Genomic DNA, 17,593 nt, shown 5'->3' on the forward strand with positions numbered 1-17,593 from the left:
CCCATCACTGCTTTCTAGGAGAACCATCTCCAGATGCTTTGTTTAGCTTGTCTTTGCTCTCAAGTTACTTGGACTCAACGGTTTGGAGGAAAGATTCTAAGAGAGGATCACTGAGTTCTAAAACCCACTGTCTGTTTTTGCATGGCCTCAGGATTTTTAAATGACGGAAGAAAAAACCCAAAGAAAATTAGCCTTTTGTAACCCATGAAATGAGTTAAAATTCACATTTTGCTTTTTCAAACTAAGTTTCAGAGGATTATGGCCTTGCTCATAAGGTCATACATCACACTCCTGCTTTTGTGCTGTATGTGCGCTCAGTCAGGTCTGACCCTTTGTGTGACCCGTGGACTGTAGCCCACCAGGCTCCTCTCTGTCCATGGGAATTCCCAGGCAAGAATACTGGAGTAGGTTGGCAGTTCTTTCTCTAGGGGATCTTCTTGACCTAGGGATTGAATGTGGGTCTTTTCCATCTCCTGCATGGGCAGGTGGGTTCTTCAGCTCTAGTGCTCCCTGGGAAGCCCTATGAGAGCACAACTGAGTGCCTGCAAAGAGAGCGAATGGCTCACCATATACTTACTGCTTTTCAGAACTCAGCTGTCATTTAGAACATGACAGGGACACCTAGCCGACTCTGAGAAGGCATTCAGAGAAAACACCCAAGGAAAGTTAGGTCTATGCTGACACAGAGAAAGAGGTAAGGAACAGGCAGAAGGAGGGGACATTGGTGAGGGAACAGCAGCCAATGGCAGCCAGCTGAGTCGAGTCTTGGGGCAGAGGTGAGACTGAAGAGCAAGTGATCAGTTAGTGTCTCTGTTTTTCTGTGAGGTATCCATGGAGGTTTAAGTCCAAGGGTATTTATTATTTACTTAAACAGCTTGGATCTAAGAAGTCCCCAGACTATTTCATCAGCTCAACCGTAACAGGGGGTGAGTTAGCCTTTCTGTGATTCTGTTGTTTATTCTCATGCTTTGAAAGATGTTTCTTCTCAGAAACAAAAACCCAAACCCCCAAACCCAAAGAGGAAAAGTTGCTAACATCACAATCATCTGTGTAACTTAAATCCCCAAACAAACAAACCAATATGAATGTTCATGCTTTTATACTTGCTTTCTGCTGCAGCTAAATCCCTTCAGTCATCTCTGACCCTGTGAGACCCCATAGATGGCAGCCCACCAGGCTCCGCCATCCATGGGATTTTCCAGGCAAGAATACTGGAGTGGGGTGCCATCGCCTTCTCCACTTGCTTTCTAGAATTTTTAAATTCCACAGAGTTGGACATGCTTGAGCAACTTTCACTTTCACAAGGGCTATATTGAAGGAAAAAAATTCAGCATTTCTAGCCCTAGATCCATTTCCCATCCTGCAAGAACAACTACTCTAAGGAATTTACACATTACACATAAGCAAAATTTATTAAGTATCATCTCTGTTTGAATCATGTCCTCTTCTAAATTGAAAAGAGTGTTAACACATTTATTCTCAAAAAAAAAAAAAAATTTATTCTCGAGTACTTCCCTGGCAGTCCAGTGGTTAAGACTTCGCCTCTCAATGTAGGGGCTGTGAGTTCAACCCCTGGTCGGGGACCTACGATCCAACATGCCTCATGGCCCAAAAAACCAAAATGTAAAACAGAAGCAAAATTGTAACAAATTCAACAAACACTTAAATATTAAAGCAAAACAAAAACCCGTGCTTATTTCCGAGTCTCTTCTGTGAGACAGTGCATGAAAGCAAGGATGTCTGGCTCAAAGATCAGACTCAGTGGTCTCCAGGAGGCAGGGTGAGTAATAGCCCCCTAATTACAGTGTTGCAACGTTACCCAGAACCTCCATGTCAAAAGGGACACTGCAGATGTGGTGAAATTAAGGGTCTTGGGTGGGGGCTTATCGCAGGTTGTCACGGGCGGTGGGGCGGGGGCAACGTAGTCACGGGTCTTTTTTTAAATACAATTTTATTTTTATTTATTTATTCATTTGGTTGCTGCTCACAGGCTTAGCTGCTTTGCAGCCTGTGGGATCTTAGTTCCCTGACTGGGCATCAAACACACATCCCCTGCATCCCAGGGCAGATTCTTAACTACTGGACCACCGGGACGTCCCCATAAGTGTTCGTCAAGAGGGAAGCCGGAGGGTGGGGGTGTGTGAGGCAAGAAGGGAGGAAGGAAGCAGAGGTCAGAGAGGAGAAGAGGCGCTCCCCTCCTGGGTCTGGAGGATGGAGTCCAAGACAGGGAGCACAGGCAGAGTCTAGAAGCTCGAAAAGGCAAGAACACCAACGGGAAAGTAGCAAGTAGTGCAGGCTTGGGGACAGGGTTTAGACTTCTGCTCTCTAGAACTGAAAGAGAATTCACAGTGGGCTGCTCTCGTCCACAGTGCCTCTGGTAAGTTGTTCAGGTTCGACAGGAAGCGAGTACACTGCTGCATCGGATGGGTGACCCAGCCAGGGCCCTGGAACCGCCGACCCCACAAGTGAGCACAGTGCTTTGATGCCAGCAGAGGGTCATCGGCGCTTGTCAGTCCACTGGGGTGGGGGCTCATCTGACTTCACTGAGGGACCCCCCTGGCTGCACCAGGCTTCAGCCAACAGGACGACCATGACCAGGAGAAGCAGGGCAGCCAGGCTCAGGCGGACTTGAGTCTCCACGGAAGGATGCCAAGCGGTAGGCGCTGAGAGAGAGGAGGTAGAAGGGCCGATTCCCGTTGGTGGTTGTTGATTATTCACTCAGCTGTGTCCTTGTGACCCCATGGACTGTGGCCCACCAGGTTCCTCCGTCCAGGTGATTTCCCAGGTAAGGGTATTGAGTGAGTTGCCACGCCCTTCTCCAGGGCATCTTCCTGACCTGGGGATTGAACCTGGGTCTCCTACTTGGCAGGTAAATTCTTTACCACTAGCCACCAGGGAAGCTGTCCATGCCTCTAAAGGATCCTAAAACTCAAGCTCATTTCTGCAGACCTCTGGACCTGGTGGGAAGCCCGCCCAGTCCACTCCCTCGGGGTAAGCATTAAACACCTTTCTTTCCTCCTGTCATTATGGGCACTGTGCTGATACTGGGCTTCTGGGGTCAAGAAAGACAGGACAGGGGTGCTGGAGACTGCCAGTCCCTGCCCTGAGCCTGGCCTGCTCCTCACTCGGTATCTCTTGTCATTTGACCGTTCCCCAGCAGCAGACATGCTGGCCTCTGTTACCCATGGGCTCCTGAGCGTATTTCTACCTCTGTGTCTTGGCTCAGGGCTGGTTCCTCTGCCTGTCCTGCGCTCTCTACTAGGATCACCCCTCTGATTTCATCCCAGTGTCTGTTAAAAATACACCCATGAGGGACTTGCTTGTTGAGCCCTCTTCTAAATCACTAGCCCCTTCTGTCAGTCTTGTTCTGTTACACTGTGTGACTCTGTTTTTCCCAACCAGTCATTATGTGACACATTTTTATTCTAACAAAAATGAAAATACATATAACACATGTATTAATATGGTGTATGTAAATATTTTTCTGCAAAGCATATATGATATTTAATAATAGTTACATATATAAAAAATACATATATATACATGGAGTTCCTTGTAGCTCAAACAGTAAAGAATCTGCCTGCTCTGCAGGAAACCAGGGTTCAATCCCTGGGTCAGGAAGATCCTCTGGAGAAGAGAATGGCAACCCACTCCAGTGTTCTTGCCTGGGAAATCCCATGGACAGAGGAGCCTGGTGGGCTACAGTTTGTGGGGTCACAGAGTCGGACACAACTGAGCAACTAACACACACGTATATCCATATAATATATAACATATACATCTGCATCCATGCAGTTAACACTCCAGGTCAGAGAGAAGGGAACACAGAATCTCTTCTCAGTTTTCCACCTAAACTCAGTTACTCACCAGTTGAATGTCTGGGCTGTGTGCTGCTGGGAGAGTCAGTAGTTCCTGAAAACAGAGGTGAAGTGGGAGAGGTCTTCCTTATTTCTGCTCAGTCAGGCTCTCACCTCCCAGAGTCCCAGGGACCCACATGGCCCGTCCCCGGCCCGTCCCTCAGAGATGTGTGTCTAGCCGATGGCACTCACACACGCCCCCTCTTTCGATCCTTTTCCCCAGCCAGTGCTTTAACCACACAGAGTCAGCCCCCAGGGCGGGGAGCAGGTGGGTGGACTGGGCTTCTTCCTCACCTTCGACCTGAAGCTGCAGTGGGTCACTGGGCTGAGACCACACGTAGGGATATTCGCGGAAGGCACCGTAGCATCTGTAGGTCCCCGCCTGTGTGGAGGAGACTGGATTCAAGAGGAAGATGGTCTGGCGTCCTCCGTCGTGGGGGACGGAGCTTTGGTTCTGGGTGACGTGATCTCCATCTTCTTTGGTGAGGATAAATACATCATGGTTGATTTTGGAGACACACTGCAACTTCACAGTCTCCCCTGGAGCCACCACTGTGCCAGCCATGCTGGAGAGGGAGGGCTTGGAAAAAGCTCCTGAGAAAGAAAGAAAGAAGTTCAGTGATTAAGGGAAGGGTCACATAGGCACTGTCCCTTTTTGTCCCTGGGAGCAGACGTGGCTCTGGTCTCTCTCCCGTCCTCACCCCGCTCACCCTTGAGGAAGTCTGTCTGCATCATCCCTGAGACCTCCCCAAGGACAAGGCTTGGTCCTCCTGCTTCCTGTCCCCGAAGCCTGGTCCTTCCCTCGGCAGAGGGGTCAGTCCCAGGTCCGCTGCCTCTGTGTCCCCCTCACCGGTCATCACCAGCTGCAGGGGGTCACTGAACTGGGACCAGTGGCCTCCTCTCTGATAGGAGCAGTGGTACAGCCCTGTCTTGTCTGTAGTAACCTCTGTGAAATTCAAAGCGTTGGTCTTTCTGGACGTGATCTGTTCCTCTTCGTACATGGGCTCAGGACTTCCCACTCTTGATATCCTGTACCTCTCAGCTTGTTTAGGTCCTTGACACAGGAGGGTCACAGGACTCTTCCATGGAACTGTGGATCCAGGCAGAGCTGTGATACGAGGCTGGGGGAGATTTCCTAGAACATAGGGAACAGGTAATAGACACACAAGCGTTTCTCCCTCCACCCTTCTGTTTCTCCCCCTCTTACAGCCCCCGCTCTAAAGTCTGAGTCCCCTCTTTCCAGCGGCCAAGAGACCTGATACCTGGCTTAAACCCTGCTGGGTCCTCAGGAGTATCACACAGAACACTCACCCTTCTGTGCCCAAGTGCTCTGGCTCAGACACAACCCTAGAAAGAAACACTCGGTGAGAACAGTTCCGCCTTAAAGAACCACCAGCCCTGCCCTCCTTAGCCGTCTATTTGTACCCAACCCTCTCTCCCAGACTGACCAAGACAGAGCAGCGAGGGAGGAACCATGGACATGATCCCGAGTTCAGGCTGCCCACCAGCCTCAGCCCCGCTCCTCTGATGAAGGGCACACTGCTCTGTCGAGTGACCCACACTTACAGGAAGCTGTGCAGTTCCTTTCGGTTCTCAGCCCTGTAGTGAAGGCAGTTCACATCCTCTTCCTCCTGGGTTGGGAGTGGGGCATACAGAGGTCGCTGACACCATGAAGACACTGAACTGAACTTCTCCTCTGTGGGCATACTGGGTCATGGCTGGGCGGAGAGACCCATCGTGTCGGGGTTGAAACTTCAGAGGCCTGTGGCTCAGGAGGGCTTCCCTCAGGACTGAGGAGACGACTGAAGGTTCCAACTCAGAGCAAGAGGTTGTTGTTGTTGTTCACACTCAGTCGTGTCTGACTCTTAGAGACCCCATGGGCTGCAGCATGCCAGGCTTCCCTGTCCATCACTGTCTCCCAGAGTTTGCTCCCACTGGTGTCCATTGTGGTTAGACAGGGCTTTCTTTATTCTGATACTGTGGGGAATACACATATCCACGTCTATCTATCATTATCTGTCATTTTATTGTCTACTTATTTATCATCTATCAATCATACATTTATTATCTATTGATCATTTATTATCATCTACCTGCTGCTCCTGCTGCTAAGTCGCTTCAGTCATGTCCCACTCTGTGCAACCCCATAGACGGCAGCCCACCAGGCTCCCCCGTCCCTGGGATTCTCCCGGCAAGAACACTGGAGTGGGTTGCCATTTCCTTCTCCAATGCATGAGAGGGAAAAGTGAAAGTGAAGTCGCTCAGTCGTGTCCAACCCTCAGCGACCCCATGGACTGCAGCCTACCAGGCTCCTCCATCCATGGGGTTTTCCAGGCAAGAGTACTGGAGTTGGGTACCATCATCTTCTCCACTTGCTTTCTAGAATTTTTAAATTCTACAAAGAATCAGTCACGCCTGAGTGACTTTTCCTTTCACAAGGGCTATATTGAAGGAAAAAAAATCAGCATTTCTAGCCCTAGACCCATTTGCCACCCAGCAAGAACAACCACTCTAAGGAATGTACACATTACACATAAGCAAAGTTTATTAAGTATCATCTCTGTTTGAATCACATCCTGTTCTAAATTGAAAAGAGTGTTAAACATTTATTCCCAGAAACTTCCCTGGCAGTCCAGTGGTTAAGACTTTGTCTCCCAATGAGGAGGCTGTGGGTTCAATCCCTGGTCGGGGACCTACGATCCAACATACTTCGTGGCCAAAAAACCAAAACGTAAAACAGAAGCAAAATTGTAACAAATTCAATAAAGACTTAAATATTAAAGCAAAACAAAAAACCTGCTTGTTTCAAAGTCTCTCCTGTGAGACAGTGCATAAAAGCAAGGATTTCTGGCTCAAAGATCAGACTCAGTGATCTCCAGGAGGCAGGGTGAGTAACAGCCTTCTACTGATAGTTTTGCAGAGCTACCCAGAACCTCCATGTCAAAAGGGACACTGCCCCACTCCAGTACTCTTGCCTGGAAAATCCCATGGACGGAGGAGCCTGGTGGGCTGCAGTCCATGGGGTCGTGAAGAGTCAGACACGACTGAGCGACTTCCCTTTCACTTTTCACTTTCATGCATTGGAGAAGGAAATGGCAACCCACTCCAGTGTTCTTGCCTGGAGAATCCCAGGGACGGGAAAGTCTGGTGGGCTGCCATCTATGGGGTCACACAGAGTCGAACCCGACTGAAGTGACTTAGCAGCAGCAGCAGCAGATGTGGTGAAATTAAGGGTCTTGGGTGGGAGCTTATCGCAGGTTGTCATGGGGGGGGGGTGCCCCAGGTAGTCACGGGTCTATTTTAAATATAATTTTTGTTTATTTATTTATTCGTTTGGTTGCTGCTCACAGGCTTAGCTGCTTTGCAGCCTGCGGGATCTTAGTTCCCTGACTGGGTATCAAACACACATCCCCTGCATCGCAGGGCAGATTCTTAACCACTGGACCACCGGGACGTCCCCATAAGTGTTCGTTAAAAGGGAAGCAGGAGGGTGAGGGTGTGTGAGGCAAGAAGGGAGGAAGGAAGCAGAGGTCAGAGAGGAGAAGAGGCGCTCCCCTCCTGGGTCTGGAGGACGGAGCTCCACGACAGGGAGCACAGGCAGAGTCTAGAAGCTCGAAAAGGCAAGAACACCAACGGGAAAGTCAGCAAGTAGTGCATGCTTGGGGACAGGCGTTTAGAACTCTGCTCTCTAGAATGAAAGAGAATTCACAATGGGATGGTCCCCGTCCACGTGCCTCTGGTATGTTGTTTCAGGTTCGACAGGAAGCGAGTACACTGCTGGCAATCGATGGGTGACCCAGACAGGGCCCTGGAACCTACAACAAAGTGAGCATAGTGTTTGATGCCACGCAGAGGGTCATCGGTGCTTCGTCAAGTCCACTGGGGTGGGGGGCTCATCTGACTTCACATGAGGGCCCCCCCAGGCTGCACCAGGCTTCAGCAAGGACGAACCAGACCAGGAGAAGCAGGGCCGCCAAGGCTCAGGCGGATTGAGTCTCCACGGAAGGAATGCCAAGCCATAGGGCCTGAGAGAGAGGAGTAGACAGGGCCTGATTCCCATTGGTGGTTGTCTGAATTAGATCATCAGCTGTGTCTTGTGCCCATGGACTGTGGCCACCAGGCCCCTCCATCCAGGATTTCCCAGCAAGGGTATTTGCCAGTGAGTTTAGCCACGCCCTTCTCCAGGGCACTTGCACGTAATTCTTTACACGACTACCAGGGAACTGTCATGTCTAAAGGCCTAGCTCATTCGCCCTCCCTGGGAAGCCCCCTCAGCGCCACTCCCTCGGGTAAGCATTAAACACCTTCTTTCCTCCTGTCTTTTGGTCACTGTGCGAACTTGACTTCTGAGTCAAGTAAAACAGACGGGGTCGGTTGGAGGCTGCTCAGTCCCTGCCATGAGCCTTGGCCGCTTCTCGTTCGTACTCTGTGATTTGACCATGTCCTCCAGCACTAACATGCTGCCTTTCCCTGGCTCCTGAGCGGTCCTACGCTCTGGGTCTTGGCCCAGGCTGTCTCTGCCTGTCCTCGCCTCTGCAAGGATCCAACCCCTCTGAATTCTGCCATTCTGTAAAGAATTAACCCAGAGGGACTTGCTTGTTGAGACCTTCTTTCTAAATCACTAGCCCCTTCTGTCCAGTCTTGTTCTGCCTACACTGGTGTGACTCTGTTTTGTCCCAACCATTCATTAGTGTTGACCACCACTTTTATTCTTCCACAACCACATTGATATAATACATATAACACATGTATTATATAGTGTATGTAAATATTTTTCTGCAAAGCATACTATGATATTTAATAATAGTTACCCATATAAAAAATACATATATATACATAGGAGTTCCTTGTAGCTCAAACAGTAAAGAATCTGCCTGCTCTGCAGGAGACCAGGGTTCAATCCCTGGGTCAGGAAGATCCTCTGGAGAAGAGAATGGCAACCCACTCCAGTGTTCTTGCCTGGGAAATCCCATGGACAGAGGAGCCTGGTGGGCTACAGTTTGTGGGGTCACAGAGTCGGACACAACTGAGCAACTAACACACACGTATATCCATATAATATATAACATATACATCTGCATCCATGCAGTTAACACTCCAGGTCAGAGAGAAGGGAACACAGAATCTCTTCTCAGTTTTCCACCTAAACTCAGTTACTCACCAGTTGAATGTCTGGGCTGTGTGATGCTGGGAGAGTCAGTAGTTCCTGAAAACAGAGGTGAAGTGGGAGAGGTCTTCCTTATTTCTGCTCAGTCAGGCTCTCACCTCCCAGAGTCCCAGGGACCCACATGGCCCGTCCCCGGCCCGTCCCTCAGACATGTGTGTCTAAGCCGATGGCACTCACACACACCCCCTCTTGCGATCCTCTTCCCCAGCTAGTGCTTTAACCGCACACAGTCAGCCCCCACGGCGGGGAGCAGGTGGGTGAACTGGGCTTCTTCCTCACCTTCGACTTGAAGCTGCAGTGGGTCACTGGGCTGAGACCACACGTAGGGATATTCGTGGAAGGCACCGTAGCATCTGTAGGTCCCCGCCTGTGTGGAGGAGACTGGATTCAAGAGGAAGATGGTCTGGCGTCCTCCGTCGTGGGGGACGGAGCTTTGGTTCTGGGTGACGTGATCTCCATCTTCTTTGGTGAGGATAAATACATCATGGTTGATTTTGGAGAAACACTGCAACTTCACATTCTCCCCTGGAGCCACCACTGTGCCAGCCATGCTGGAGAGGGAGGGCTTGTCATAAGCTCCTGAGAAAGAAGGAAGTTCAGCGATGAAGGGAAGGGTCACGTAGGCACTGTCCCTTTTTGTCCCTGGGAGCAGACGTGGCTCTGGTCTCTCTCCTGTCCTCGCCCCCTCCCCCTTGAGGAAGTCTCTCGGCATCATCCCTGAGACCTCCCCAAGGACAAGGCTTGGTCCTCCTGCTTCCTGTCCCCGAAGCCTGGTCCTTCCCTCGGCAGAGGGGTCAGTCCCGGCTCTGCTGCCTCTGTGGCCCCCTCACCAGTTATCACCAGCTGCAGGGGGTCACTGAACTGGGACCAGTGGCCTCCTCTCTGATAGGAGCAGTGGTACAGCCCTGTCTTGTCTGTTGTAACCTCTGCAATATTCAAAGTGTTGGTCTTCCTGGGCGTGATCTGTTCCTCTTTGTCCATGGGCTCAGGACTTCCCACTCTTGATATCCTGTACCCCTCAGCTTGTTTAGGTCCTTGACACAGGAGGGTCACAGGACTCTTCCATGGAACTGTGGATCCAGGCAGAGCTGTGATACGAGGCGGGGGGAGATTTCCTAGAACACAGGGAACAGGTAATAGACACACAAGCGTTTCTCCCTCCACCCTTCTGTTTCTCCCCCTCTTACAGCCCCCACTCTAAAGTCTGAGTCCCCTCTTTCCAGCGGCCAAGAGACCTGATACCTGGCTTAAACCCTGCTGGGTCCACAGGACTATCACACAGAACACTCACCCTTCTGTGCACAAGTGCTCTGGCTCAAACACAACCCTAGAAAGAAACACCCAGTGAGAACAGCCCCGCCTTAAAGAACCACCAGCCCTGCCTTCTTAGCTGTCTATTTGCACCCTAACCCTCTCTCCCTGACTGACCAAGACAGAGCAGTGAGGGAGGAACCACGGACATGATCTCGTGCTCAGGCTGAGCGGTGGCCTTGCTGATGCTGAACGGACTTGTTAGAAGAGACACAGCCCTCCAGGAAGTGAGGTTGTGGCCCACTCGTGAGAACAAAGGCAGTCATCGTCCTCTTTCCCCCTACTTCCTCTGGGTGAAGCTTGAAGTTCTGCCCTTAAGAAGACGTTCATCATCTGTACTTCAGCCTGAGGAATCTTTCTTGTATCACGTGGCATGTGGGATCTGAGTTCCTGGACCAGAGATCAAACCCACAACCCCTACATTGCAAGGCGGGTTCTTAACTGCCACACCCACAGGCACGTCCAATCACCTTTGCATCAGATTATCACTGGTCTAATCTGATTCCTCTCTTTCTTTGCCAATCCCCTGTTAGCATTTTAATCTTTACATAATGCAAGGGGTAAGAGACTCTCAGTGTAAACACAGGAGGGAAATAAATTCCGCTGTGGGGATTGCTCTGAAATCTCAAGTGTATTAAGGGCCCTGGCCTCTTAACGCTGCATTCCAGTTCTTTGTATGCAAATCTGGGGGAGTGCTGAAGAGTTCCCAAAGCTACAATCACATGGTATATGGAAATTGTCCAAAACAGACCTTGGTAGAGAGATCATTGCAGAGTCACTAGGAGAGCAACTCTTCTGCCCTTTCCTGTTTGCCCATTCTGGTTTTCTCCAATCCTAGAAGGACCTATGAGTAATGACAGAAATGAAATCACTAGCCAATTTATCCTAACTGCTGATTTACGCTCTACTGAATGCCCACCGTGTCTTGCCAACCCTGTATATTCTTTTCCAGATTAAAGGAAGAATGAAGAATTTTTAAAGAGTGACTAGCTCTCTACTCCCTTAGGGATCCCTCAGGCTGATCACACGGGCAAGATAAATTCTGAAGAAAGATTGCATGGGAGTCCCTGGTGGTGTAGTGGTTGGGAAGTCACCTTCCAATACAGGGGCTGTGGGTTTGACCTCTGAAGGGGGTAGCTAAGATCCCATTTGCCTTACAAAGCAATTTTCCCTTTCTACCAACACTTGCCTCTCCAATACATTATTTTTAAACATATTGTTTGATGTGGACCATTTAAAATGGTCTTTAGTGAATTTGTTACAATATTGATTGTATGTTTTGGTGGTTGTTTTTGGCCATGAGGCATGTGGGATCTCAGTTCCCTAACCAGGGATGGAACCCACACTCTCTGTGTTGGAAGATGAAGTCTTAACCACTGGACCAGCAGGGAAAGCCCTCCAGTACTGGTTTTAGAGTGGAGAGCAGCTGAATCTGAGCTTGGTAACAATTATTCCACCATCCCCACCCACTTCTGCAATATTCCCAACCTTATGTCAGCATTGATTATCCACTGGTGTCAATTTTGAACCTAAATGAGATACCCACACACCAGGTGGCTCAGTGGTAATGATTCTGCCTGCCAATGCAGGAGACACAGGAGATGCAGGATTGACCCCTGGGTCGGGAAGAGCTCCTGGAGGAGGAGATGGCAACTCACTCCAGTAGTCTTGGCTGGAGAAGCCTATGGACAGAGGAGCCTGGCTGGCTGTATAGTCCATGGGGTCACAAAGAGTCAGACGGGACTGAGCGACTGAACACACACACACACACGTAAGGTTAAGTCACGACTTTGTTCTTAAACTTTCATTCTGGCTGAACCGAACTGAATAGTTATGGCACCTATTCTGGATACACACATACCATTGATTTAAAGTATTCCCTATTATATTGTCATAATGCTATCTTTGCAAAAATCTAAGATAACTTAAGACACCCTGGGCTTCCCAGGTAGCTCAAACAGTAAGGAGTCTGCCTGCAATGCAGGAGACCTGGGTTCAATCCCTGGAGCAGGAATATCCCCTGGAGGTGGGAATGACAATCCACTCCAGTATTCTTTCCTGCAGAATCCCATGGACAGAGGAACCTGGTGGGCTACAGTCCCTGGGGTCACACAGAGTCAGACTGGACTTAGCACACATGAACAGACACACGTAGTCACACTGTAGATCTAAACCTTTTCCAGTTGCAATTCCCTCAGGACTTAAAGGCTACCGTGACATGGCATACAGGTTTTATTACAGGGATTGGACTTGACTGTGATCACAGAGAAAGAAATTTGTGGAAGGCCACTGTGACAGCATCTGTGGTCCTCCTGATGTCATGAAAAGTCAGGCAGACTGGGAGTTGAGAGGCGAACCTGGGTGTGTGTGGCAGGGGGCGGCGGGGTAGATCGGGGCAGAACTGGAGCGCTCGAGAAAACCAGTGTCAACCTGTCCATCTCTGGCTCCTGTCTCAGTGAAGCCTAGGGCTCTTTATCATAGGTCTTCAAAAAGGCGGTGCAGGTGCTGGCCTCGTTGAAGGAGCTGGGGGAGTTGGAGGCACTGGGCTTGGCTGTGGGCTCGCACCAGTGGGTGGGCCGGCAAGTCCATATAAGGTGTGTGGGCTGAACACAGGCCCCCTGGGTGTGGTCACATTCAGCATCTGGGTGTCAGCAGGCCCGCAGCTTCACTTCCACCTTGGGTGCCTTGCGTCAGTTCCTGTTGTGGTTGCTCCTAACCCAGAGCTGGAGGGGGAAGAAAATTCTAGGAAATGTAGTACGAATTTAGCTAAACTGACAGACAGGAAAGCCACAGTCATGGTTTCTCATCAACCTGGCTTCCAAAACACATCCTTTAACCATACTCTGGGCTTCCCCGATGGCTCAGTATGTAAAGAATCCGCCTGCAGTGCAGGAGACACGGAGATGCAGGTTCGATCCCTGGGCCAGGTAGAGCTCCTGGAGGAGGAAAATGGCAACCCACTCCATTAGTCTCACAGGAAACATCCCAAGGACAGAGGAGCCTGGCGGGCTACAGTCCATGGGGGGTGCAAAGGAGTTGGACACAACTGAACGACTAAGCACAAAAGCACACAACCACACTTCCCTTTTGGATACAGACATGGAAAAACCAGGGTTTCACTTGACATGATAATGCCAGTATTCTTCATATGGCTGGAAGCATGCCAGTCATCCCCCAGTAGACGATACGATGGCTTTTATCCATCGTGGGGTGAGGTTCAGTCCTTTCCTAGTCAAGTCATGCTCTTAGTTTGGTAACCGGTCAGGTATCAGAATCACTGATGTTTGTGGCTTTGACCAGTGTCTCCCTTTTCCCCACCTCCCCAGCCCCTGGGAACCACCGTTCTACTCTCTTGTCTCCACAAGTTCAACTTTTTTTTTCCTATTCTTTTTTTTAAAAATTTTAATTGGAGGCTAATTACAATATTGTATTGGTTTTGCCATACATCAACATGAATCTGCCATGGGTGTACATGGGTTCCCAATCCTGAACCCCCCTCCCACCTCCCTCCCCATACCATCCCTCTGGGTCATCCCAGTGCACCAGCCCCAAGCATCCTGTATCCTAAGATTCCACATATAGGTGATACCTTTCACCATGTGACTTTCTCTGTCAGGCTTAATTTCACTTAGCAGAATGCCCTCCAGGTTCATCTATGTGGTCACCAATGGCAGCATTTGGAGACCCAAATTAGAAGAAATTTATTTCTTTTTCAACTTTTTATTTTGTATCGAGGGTTACAGCCGATGAACACTGTTGTGATCATGTCAAGTGGATAGTGAAGGGACTCAGCCTTACCTTTACACGTATCCGTTCTCCCCCAAGCCCCTCTCCCATCCAGGCTGCCACCGAACAGGGAGCAGAGTTCCCTGTGCTCCACAGCAGGTCCTTGTTGGTTCTCCATTTTAAATACGGCAATATGTATATGTTGATCCCAAACTCCCTAACTATCTTTCCCCCAGTCCCTCCCCGTGGCCACCATAAGTTCATTCTCCAAGCCTGAGAGTTAGAAGCAGGTGATTTAGATGGTGGGTTTTATTTCTCCTTCTCAGGGTAACAGTCCTGCCTTGTCTGTGACCTTCACCTGCCTGTTTACAGAGACCCACGGCCTGGCTTAAGTCAGTTGTAACAGCACTGGACATGCTGTTGAAGTATTTTGGAATTGTGGCTTCTTATCAACTTAACCAGTGCTATGTTCTGGCCAAAAGAGTTCCTCTTTTGAATATCCGACCACCTTTGTGGGCTTGGTCTACCCTCCCCAAACTCAATTATTCAGAAGCCTGTTTAATTGCACCCCTCTCCCCTGCCACCCACAAGTTATATGAACTTCGGGATGTTAGCTGACATTTCAGTCTTAATTTCTTCACTCGTAAATGAGAATGTTCAGAGCCCATGTAGGGTTATGGGATGATTAAATAAAATCATGTAAAGACTGGCTCACAACACATATGATTCCAAGGATATATATGGGATTGTATTTTTTCCAGTGGGTTTTCTGAATTCTGAAATATGTGTGTGCATGTGTGAGAAACCGGAAAAGACCCTGATGCAGGGAAAGATTGAAGGCGGGAGGAGAAGGGGATGACAAAGGACCAGATGGTTGGATGGCATCACTGACTCAATGGACATGAATTTGAGCAAGCTCCAGGAGATGGTGAAGGACAGGGAAGCCTGGCGTGCTGCAGCCCATGGGGTTGCAAAGAGTCGGACATGACTGAGCAACTGAACAAAGACAGCAACAAATGTGTGAGTAAACAACTATATACTTGGTGATTTAGTTGGTTAGTTAGCTATTGGCCTGAGCTAATAGTTCAAGGCACTGACTGACAAGCCTTATTGTCTTGATTTGAACCCTGGATCAGCCAATTATAATCCTATAGCTAATTGAGCGTTACTTAAAAAAATGTTTTTTTTTGGCTGCAATGGTTGGCATGTAGGATCTTTGTTCCCTGACCAGGGATAAAACCAGTGCCCCCTGCATCATTGGAAGTCCAGAGTTTTAACCACTGAACCACCAGGGAATTCCCCTGAACATTACTGTTTAGCATTCAAAAGACTGAAATAATCATAGTAACTACTTCATAAATTTTATGAGATTTAAAGGGTGTAATATGTGCAATGTTGTTACAATGGTTCTAAGCAATAGTTTGTTCCACAATTTTATTGTTATTAACAAAATAATAGTTTTATTAATAAAAATTAATACTATTATTAATTTTCATTTAAAAACCAATCATTGATACTTCCCTTTAATTATACAGGCTGTTAAACCATCCTTTAAAATGCTGAATGGCACTGCAGGCCATGGCTAACATAACCTGTTTTGGTAGCTATTAGTTTTCTCGGGCATTTGTTTAATTTGCACAGCTGTCATCTCTCCTAGGAGTACATGAACGTGTCCCCATTCTTTATGAGATAGGCTTCCAATAAACACCATTTTTGGTTTAATTTGTACCCACTGTTTATTGGTGAAGTTAATTGTCAATACATTGACTGGATTTGTATTTCAACATTTCTGAACCATAAGTGTGAGTGTTGAAAAGAAGATGAGAGATGCAACTTTTTACAGAGTGAAAGAGAAATACATTCTCAGCGTTTGTATTGTACGTGTGTGCATAGAAACATCGAATTGCCAGATACTGCTTATAAATAGTAGGTTGATACATGGCAAGATGGGATTTCAATTCCCATTTGCTTAGGCTTATTGATTGATAAGACTAAACAAAATACTATGTAGTTTATTTTGTGGGGAAACAGAAAGAAACGTTGACAACAGTAATCAAGGCTTTTCTCCTATGTTTTGAGTGAAAATATCCAGAAAGTCTCTGGCCAAAGATCTTCCAATTTCAGCAAATCAGGGCAAAATAGAAAATACTTCTTACACACACACACACACACACACACACACACACAGTGTGTGTGAAGTGATGGATGTGCTAGCTTGATGGCGGTGATTATTTCACAGTGTAAACATATATCACATAGTACACCTTAAATATATAAAATGTCTATTTGTTAATTATGTTTTCAAAAGCTGGTAAAAAAAACCCAACAAACCTGACTCATGAAAAAAAATCATCAACAACAACACAAAGACCAGAAAGAAACTTGTGTGCGTGCTTAGTTGCTAAGTCAAGTCTGACTCTCTGCAGGCCCACAGACTGCATCAGGCTCCTCTGTCCATGGGATTTCCCACAAGAATACTGGAGTGGGTGCCATTTCCTTCTCCAGGGGATCTTCCCGGCCCAGGGATTGAACCTGGGTCTCCTGTGGCTCCTCCTTTGGCAGGGGGATTATTTACCACTGAGCCACCTGTGGAAGCCACAAAGAAACTATATGGGACTAAAAATAACCGTGTACATGTGCAGTTTGGGCAAATTCTGGACAAAAGAAACAAAGAGACCCAAAAGCCCAACTGCCAATTTTGAAGAGCCTGGAGCAAAAGCAGAGTCCTGTGTCATGCCCCCTACACTCAACACCTCCTTAGAAGGGGCCAAACCATGCAAGCTGCCCCTCCAGCCTGACCCCTGGACACCCCTACCCTCTCCCCATATAAGGAACCAGCTCACCCTCCCCTCCTCAGGAATAAGCAAGCTGTCCAGGGAAACTGTTTCTTGTTCTCACTTCCCCCTGCTGCAGCAGGGACCCTGGTTAAGCCATGCCTGAATTACCTGTCTGGCTTCTGATCAGTTTCTGTTAACTGCGGAAGGTCAAGGACTCTGGTGGATGTAAGAATCACCTGAGGAAGCCTCCTGGCTTCCTAAAGCCCCACCCCAGACCAATTCAATTAGGATCACCAAGGGTAGGACCTGGGTGATTGCAATGTGAGTCGCATTTTCAAGATTGAGAACAAGCCACTGTTGGTAGGAGGGCCATTTCACCCTGGGCAGGAAGTCCAGCCCTCACCCTGGGGCCTGTGGGCCAATCCCAGAGCATGGGCTGGCGGGGGGGCTTTTCTTATTGGAGATTTCATTTGTGTGAAATACCCACAGGCTGCAACTGAGTCCTAGCTGGAGGGAGGTGAGTACCGACTCTCCAGTCTGTTTCTCTGTCTTGTCTTTTAAGTCAGTGGCGATTATTGGTGGAGTCTGTAGCACTGAACATTGCAAGCTTTAATGGCTGGCATGAGGCTTTTATTATTTTTTGGCCAAGCAGCAGCCTGTGGGATCTTGGAACCCATGACCCCTGTAGTGGAAGCACTGAGTCCTAACCACTGCAGTGCCAGGGAAGTCCCTTAGAAGGATTTTTTGAAGTCCTC

The 17,593-nt window shown here is 48.6% G+C and overlaps 1 protein-coding gene across 1 annotated transcript; it reads right to left on the minus strand.

The window, feature by feature from the left end:
- Nucleotides 1-1,148: 1,148 nt before the first annotated feature.
- LOC112442414 (leukocyte immunoglobulin-like receptor subfamily A member 6) lies at nt 1,149-10,718 on the minus strand. Its single transcript, XM_059877336.1, has 12 exons — nt 10,453-10,718; nt 10,316-10,351; nt 9,855-10,139; nt 9,304-9,603; nt 9,019-9,063; nt 5,452-5,575; nt 5,306-5,418; nt 5,169-5,204; nt 4,708-4,992; nt 4,152-4,451; nt 3,868-3,912; nt 1,149-2,663 (listed from the first exon to the last, which is right to left on the minus strand). The coding sequence occupies exons 1-12, from the start codon at nt 10,484-10,486 to the stop codon at nt 2,497-2,499; spliced, it is 1,770 nt and encodes a 589-aa protein (XP_059733319.1). The 5' UTR covers nt 10,487-10,718; the 3' UTR covers nt 1,149-2,496.
- Nucleotides 10,719-17,593: the final 6,875 nt, after the last annotated feature.

The sequence above is a fragment of the Bos taurus genome, chromosome 18 (assembly GCF_002263795.3).
Source record: "Bos taurus isolate L1 Dominette 01449 registration number 42190680 breed Hereford chromosome 18, ARS-UCD2.0, whole genome shotgun sequence".
Classification (NCBI taxonomy): Eukaryota; Metazoa; Chordata; class Mammalia; order Artiodactyla; family Bovidae; genus Bos; species Bos taurus.

Excerpts from the sequence above, each read along its gene's own strand:
- LOC112442414 (XM_059877336.1), bottom strand. The coding sequence starts at position 10,486 with ATGTCCGTGGTTCCTCCCTCACTGCTCTGTCTTG. Across the intron at positions 5,205-5,305 it reads TCCCTCGCTGCTCTGTCTTG|GGTTGTGTCTGAGCCAGAGC; the intron begins GTCAGTCTGGGA and ends GTTTCTTTCTAG. Across the intron at positions 2,664-3,867 it reads ACAGCCCAGACATTCAACTG|CGCCTACCGCTTGGCATCCT; the intron begins GTGAGTAACTGA and ends CCTCTCTCTCAG.